General features: G+C 44.6%; 1 protein-coding gene across 3 annotated transcripts in view; it reads left to right on the top strand.

Annotated features, from left to right (window-relative positions):
- The first annotated feature begins 6,854 nt into the window (after positions 1–6,854).
- The window catches only part of ATP11B (ATPase phospholipid transporting 11B (putative)), a 109,947-nt gene continuing 109,430 nt past the window's right edge, over positions 6,855–7,371 (top strand). For all 3 annotated transcript variants that reach the window (XM_067536610.1, XM_067536609.1, XM_067536611.1), the window contains exon 1: positions 6,855–7,073. In XM_067536610.1, coding sequence (XP_067392711.1) covers positions 7,047–7,073 — 27 coding nt within the window. In that variant the 5' untranslated portion in view covers positions 6,855–7,046. The remainder of the gene's footprint in view (positions 7,074–7,371) is intronic.

The raw sequence follows: 7,371 nt of genomic DNA, 5'->3' as shown, positions 1-7,371 counted from the left end.
GCCCTATCTTGCAAGGTGCTGGATGCCCTCAAGTCCCACACAAATCAATGAGTTTTGAGGGGCTCAGCACCTTATAGGATTGGGCTCATAATTATTACAAATCAGTAAATTAAAAAGTTTCTTTAAAGAGTTGGAGCTTGATTCTCTGTTCTGGTAGAACTAAGCCCAATGTAGAAATGCAAGGGGAAGAGTGCTCTAAACTATCTTTCCACTGTCCTTCTTCTGAGGCTATTCCCCGGCATAGGAGCAGCCTTAAGACAAAGCCTAAAGCTGCTCTAATTTGCATTTAGCTGCGTTGGGCCCCTAGGGGTCATTCTGGTAGCTGGGAATAACTGGAATATAGAACCCGCATCTCTCGGTCCCTAATTTGAATGGAAAGTGACTGTCACTTATCTATTACAAATTTCCTACTGTGTGACCAATAGTACCCCAGTTCTTCCATGAGCTTTGTACAGATGGACTCCATATGTGGGTCTGCCTGAAGGAAACAACTTCCAGAATTCAGGCCTTAATGATCACAACTGACAGTCTAAGAGGTCCAAAGCATTTTATTAATAATATTTTATTGAACTGTTACCAGGCTTGGGGTGGGTTCTGTTAATCCTAGAGATCTGTGACTCTCCTTTTGTTTGCTCGGAATAAATTAATTTCTTCAATCTGCCTTGGAATTAATTCAGTCAAATTAAGCAGACAAAAGTATATACATTGTGTAGGACAGCAGTTGAATTTCACACTGTAAAATAGATTTTCAAATCTAAAAAGCAGTAGTAGAAAGGAGAGGTTTTAGGAAACGATCAAGCTTTCAATATACAAGAGAAGACATAAGGCAGCTTAGGTCGACTTAACTATGGAGGTGTACACACTGCTGAATGCTCCTCCCACTGCTTTAACTCGCCTGCTATACTGACATCATAAAACCACCTGGACGAGAGGCGTAGTGTTTAGAGCGATGTAGTTAGAGCGATGCAGTGTCAGTGTAAACACTGCATTGCTTATGTTGACCTAAACGGCCTCCCGGAGGTATCCCACAATAACCCCTGTGACCACTATGGTCACTGTTTTGAACTCTGCTGCCCTGCAGCCACATACACAGGTGAACGCCCATCTACTGTTAAGGCCCCCTGAAGTTTTGAACTTGCTTTTCCTGTTTGCTCGATGTGGAAAGCTCAAATAGCAACTGCCCAGCAGAGCAGGCCAGCTTCATGCAGCAAACGTGCTCCTGCTGGAGCAGACAGGAGGTGGTGGATCTCCTGGGTCTGGGAGGAGAGGTGGCTTTGCAGGCACAGCTCCGCTCCACCAGCAGGAACTTGCTTGGAGCATGGAGGGGAAGGGCTATGGTGAGGTCACACAGCAGTGCCGTGTAAAACTCAAAGAGTTGTGACAGGCATAGCAGAAAGCAAGAGAGACAAATAGTTGCCTCTGGTGCAGAGCCATAAACATGCCGCTTCTACAAGGAAGGGGCTGGGGTCAGGGTAGTGGTGAATAATCCCTCCTGTTCAGCTCCTCTTATAGCCTTGTGTTCATAATACACAGCACAGTACTGAGGAGCAGTGTTGCAGGATCCATGCTTTCTGACACAGATGGCTAGCTCACAGGTTACCAGGGCAGTTGAAAAGTAGCTGGCAACCTAATAGGATGCCCATTTCTCATGGAATGATGGGATTGAGAAATGTGTATCATGTGACCCTGAACCTGCTCCCATGAAGCATTGCAAACCCTTCCAAAAACAGCCTGTGGCCAGTTGCATAGTGGGATAGCTACCCACAGTGCACTAGTCTGTGTCGATGCAAGAGCTGCTACTGTGGATGCGCTTCACTGACACCAGAAGCATAGTGCGGACATGCAACCGTGATTTAATTACAACAGTGGCTGTATGTTGACATAACTTAAGTTGACTTAACTTTGTAGTGTAGACATAGCCCAATAGTCTCTTTTTACTTTTTTTTCCTGAAGTTTGATTGCTCTAGGCCAGTGTTTCTCAATCTTTTTGATACTAGGCAAAGGCTTCCTATACTGTGTCAGGGAGATCTCAGGGACCGGGACTGGTCCATGGACCAGTCATTGAGAAACACTACTCCAGGCAACGATCTGCATGTGTATTTAGAGTCAGGGCATTGTGACTGGAAATTAGCAGCTGATTATCTGTATAACTGGTGCTCCAGCCACATAACTGAATGCCTGCAGAAAAAGGATGCTTTAAAGTAACCCTGTATCTCTGATGAAGACTTTTTGAGTATGCTGTGATGCCAGCAGACCAGATGCCAGCTCATTCCTCACTGAACACTGACAGATGCATAGCTAGAAATCAGTCTGGCTCACCAGTGTGTTAGCATTATTAAAATAGATGTTAAGTTGATAAGAATGTGTTTAGACTTGATGAAATGATTGCAGGATGATGTATATGTTGATCTCACTTATAACATCAGTAGCCCCTGGCATAAAGTTACACTGAGTGTTTGCACTGTAAACCCCTGTAATTGTGTAACTTGCAAAACAGGAAAGAAGCATTAATTAGTGTAAAGGGCTGGTCCTGCACACAAGAAAGCCCATTGAAACCACATGAGCCATTGCAAAACATCAAAGGACAAAGACTTTGTTGATTGCTCCCTCCCCACCACCCATGAAGAGGGCTGAACTTTGAGGGAAGGAAATATAAATACCTGACAAGAAGGAACTGTATTGTTATGCTGCTTGGAATTTGGAATGGGCAATATTTTTAAGCACAAGCAAGGGATCTCTAAGCTGTTTAGATTGAGTTAGCTATAAAGGATGTATAGAGCTTGCATATATAGCAGCTACTATCACTTTTTAGAACCTAAAACTGTAACTCATTTGTGTGTGTATATTTACCTGCTTTAACTTTGTAAATAACACTCATTTATTTTTCTTAGTTAATACATTTTAGTTAGTATTATAAGATTGGCTACAAGTGTCTTTGGTTTGAGGTCTAAGGTACAATTGACCTAGGGTGACTGACTGGTCCTTTGGGACTGGGAGTAACTTGAATATTGTTGTGATTTTTGGTGTAAGGGACCAGCAATAATGGAGGCAAGCTTGCCTAGGTGGCAAGATAGACCAGAGTACCCAAGGGGACTGGCTGAAATTCCATGGCTGTTCTGGTGCTTGAGGAGCTCACGCTTAAACTTGGTTGGTGGAATCTAAGTATGGAGCACACAACTAGTTTGGCATTTGTGCCGTTTCTTAAGTCTGCTCTGAGGTGGGCACTCGTGGTCGTGAGCCACTTGAGACAGCTTGACCGATGTGTTTGGAAATGTAATTTACATTCAATACATAGATTTTTTTTAAAAATTGGTAGTTTAGTTGCCAATGTAAATTTTATAGATTAAGGTTGTCAAGAATTACAAAATAATTAATTTTCCAATGGAAAAATGTTGGATCCTTAGGAATTATTACTGCCCTCTAGTGCATGGGCCTGCATCACTGCTTCCACACTCAGGGATGGATCCTGCGAGCCCTTATGTGTGCTTAATTTTATGCATAAGTATTACCATTGACTTCACTGGGACTGCTCATGTGCATAAAGGTTTGCAGGATTGTTGGTCTGAACTCTAACTTTTTATATTTGATTTTTAAGTATCCTTTGTAAATTTTTGTTAATATCAGGGGATAGTAAAGTCCTGTTTCTAAGTAAACTACTGAAAACATCTTCCCAATGGATAGGTAACTGAACAGTGTGTAGCCTGAGTAGGGAAACCTAATTAAGTGGTTAGAGCATATGACTGAGGTTCAGAGTATCTGGGACCTTATTCTTTCCCTGCAGGATAGTTACTCACATTGAAGTCAAGGTGGGTGGGACCTTTGTTCTATGTAAACCTGAACAAGCCTTGAGATCAAAATGTTCAAAAGTGGCCTTTGATTTTGTGTGTCAGTTTTTGATTGCCCACCTCCAGACACCCAAGGCTTAATTATCAGAAGTTCTGAAGACTCACTGTCTTCTGCAAGTCAGGCCTTCAGTGTCTTGAGAATCCCAAAAAATTATGCCCTGCAATCTCAGGATCCACTTTTGAAAATTCTGCTGATCTTGTTTTGCTTCAGTTTTCCTCCTCTGTAAAATCTGTGCTGAAGCTTAATTTATTAAAATTTGCAAATTGTATTTGAACAACTCACAAGGGAGACACTCCAGAAGTACTAATTTTTATTTTTCTCAAGGGTAGAATTATTCTGATGGATCAAGTGTTTGCCTAATGTTGTAAAAGGTAGTGTGTTCAGAGCCTGCTATGGTAATTAATAACTTTATTCCACTGGTGCATTTTCTCCCAACTCTTACTCCTTTTTTTAAACAAAACATATATATGTGGTGTTGGAATCAATTGGTTTGTCAGGTGTTCAAGTTATTTTTGATGCACTGCACCACTAGAGTAACATAATAGGAAGTGAAAAATATCTTTATCTAACTGAAACTGCAAGTTGAAATTTAGACTGGTAGCAACATTCTACTCTTATCTGAATTTGGTAAAGACACAGCTACTACCTTCACTCTTCAGAAAAACGCCATGATCTTTAATAACTAGTGATCAGGACCTTATTTTTACTTATCTGAAAGACACTAACACAAGAAAGCTGATCAGATCAGTTCATCTTTTTGCTAGAAGCTTTCAAGTAAGATTGCTATCTGGGCAATGTTCCACAGCTGTGAAATCACTTTGGTTGTTCAGCAGTGGATTGATTTCACATTAGATAAATAATTTAGTTTATAATACTGTTTGAAATTCAACTTTGCTGTACTCAATAATACTTCACATTTAATTCAATTATACTTAGCATTTAATATAGAACTTTACAAACAATGTTTGAGGTGCCTCTGATAAAAATTAAGGCTAAGTATTTTTCTAATTATAAATTCATATCCTTAAAACTTCAGGGGAGAGATGTACTCAAACCATACATCAACCACTCTACATGTCCAGAATAAGTTGTATTCTGCCTAAATCTCTAATCAAACTCTCAAGCCTGCTCGTAAGATCTGTGTCAAATACAGCTGTACATTATTGTGTTGGACTACAGTGGTACATGAAACTACATTACTCCTGCCTCAGAACAGGGGACTGGACTAGATGATCTCTCGAGGTCCTTTCTTTCCCTACATTTCTATTATAGTCATTTGGAACTTCACAGTAGTAGCAGGGATGAAACTCAGATCTTCCTTCACAGAGAACCTGTTTCTATTTTAATCAATGGCAAAGCTCTCCTTGATTTCAATAGGAGCTGGATCAGGTCCCAAAAGCACAGGCTTTTACTACTTAAAATAATCCTCTTTTAACTGTTCGCAGTATAGAGCCTAGAAGCAAGCCCCACATCCTACAAACAGTTACATCCTTAAGGTTAAACATGTAAGTGTCAGGAGGCTGAATGCTGTATTTAATTTTCACAATTAGAAGTACCATTTTTAATAGAACAAAATAGAGATTACATTTTATGAAAATGCCTTACAATCCATTTGTAATCAAACAGTAATTTAAAAAAAAAAAACAAAAAAAAACAGGCTGCTATAAATGTTTCAGTACAGGTTAAGATGAGGAAACAGAGTCAGACTCTCCACTCCATTACACTAGTTTATAGCATGGCGTGTAACAAAATGGAGATGCAGGCCTCAAGACTTTCAATTTGCTTTTAAACATGTCAATTTTTGTTTGAATAATTCTCAGAATTGTGCAACACACAAAATTTAATAAAAATCAAAACACGTATGCTGGCATTTCTACTCCTGCACAGCCTTTGTAGGATCTTTATTTGCAGCAGCACCTTGTATAGATCAGGGGTTCTCAAACTTTCTATGCTAGGATTTTCTATGCTTGAAAATATTTTGGGCTGTGATGAACCCCCTCAAAAAGTGTCAATCACCCCGCATACTCTGCCACACTTAGTTCTGCGCTGCTGCTGGTCCCAGCACTACTAACAGCCACTGCTCCCATAACCCACCTACAATAAATAGTCGTGTGACCCCCTTTTGGATTGGGGGACCCCCCCCAATTTGAGAAACAATGGTGCAGATCTTTTTCTTTCTCCATTTAGCTTCCTCTCCCCTGCTACTTTCTCTCTTCCCCACAGTTTGCTCTCTGTAAGTTGCTATCCTTTGCCTAACATTATGATTATCTGCTTTTCTCCAGCTTCTTCCCAGCTTTATTCTTTGTTCCTGTAGCGCCTAAGAGCCCCAGTAATGGACACAGACCCCCTGGTGTTAGGCCCTGTACAAACACACAACAAAAACACACTCCCTACCCCCGAGTATCCAATTATGCTGGAGAGAGGAGAGACAACAGCTGGATTCATACAGGTGGGGGAGAACAAGGAGGAAACCATGAGAGCATTTTGGTCAGCAGGACAGGCGGCAGGGGCTCAGCAGAGCAGTAGCCTGGCGCTGGTCAAGTTTTTTGTAGGCATCACAGCAAGGAGGGGTTTGAAGACAGATAATGAGCTGGTTTTCGAGCCTTTTAAGGGGAGCTGCTCCCCAGCGTGAGAGGCAGCAGCACAGGAGCAGGCACAAAGATACTGGGTTGAAAATTTTCCTCAGCTCCCCCTGCTATTCCCTTTTCCTCACCTCCTCCCCATCCCAGCTTCTCCCCCCCGACCCTCCCCCCATCCCAGCTTCTCCCCCTCCCCCCCATATTTCCTCAGCTCCCCCTGCTCCTGCCCTCCCCAGCTTTTCTCTTCCCCTCGACCAACTTTCCTTTCAGCTCCCTCAGCTTTCCCTCTCCCCCCGCCCGCCAGTCTGCGCTTTCCTCAGGCCCCGCTCCCCCACCGGTGTGCCTGTGATCTCGTCACTTCCTGGAGGCGGGGCGTGCGGACCGCAGGGAGAACTGGCCCTGGTGACAGCAGCGGCGGCTCCTGTGATGGCGGTTGTCGCGCGGCCGCGGCCCCGGCGGCTCGGGGTGCTGGGCGGGCCGCGCCGCACCTAAGGAGGCGCCGCGCCTCCGCGCCATGGGGAGGCGGAGCAGCGGCGGGCAGCTGCACTGAGGCGGCGGCGGCGGCATTAAGCTGCACTTCCGAGGGGAATCCCCGCTCCGGGACCCCGCAAGGCCGGGGGGATGTTACGGTGGATCCGCCAGCAGCTGGTAGGTTCCCCGCCCTCTGAGGCGGGACGCCGGGCCGGCGGTGGGGCAGCCTGAGCGCGGGGTGCCGCCTAGCGCTAGGCCTGTGTCGCTGAGGGGACCGACCCTAGAGAAGGGGGGCCGGGCGGGCCCGCGTGGACCACCTGAGGGCAGAACATACCTGCACCGCCTCTCCACCAGGTCCCCACGCTTACCCCGTGCCCTGGCCTCTGCCTGTGTGCCTGGACCCTCGCCAGGCCCCTGGGACAGCTCACAGGCAGGGAGCCCGGCTCCCGGAATCCCCAGTTTCGTCTGAAACACG

Source organism: Emydura macquarii, unplaced genomic scaffold, assembly GCF_026122565.2.
Source record: "Emydura macquarii macquarii isolate MOO-44397 ecotype Brisbane River unplaced genomic scaffold, CSIRO-AGI_Emac_v2 contig_3603, whole genome shotgun sequence".
NCBI classification, from domain to species: domain Eukaryota; kingdom Metazoa; phylum Chordata; order Testudines; family Chelidae; genus Emydura; species Emydura macquarii.
Note: the sequence above shows the minus strand (reverse complement) of the source record. Positions and strands in the feature narration are given on the sequence as shown.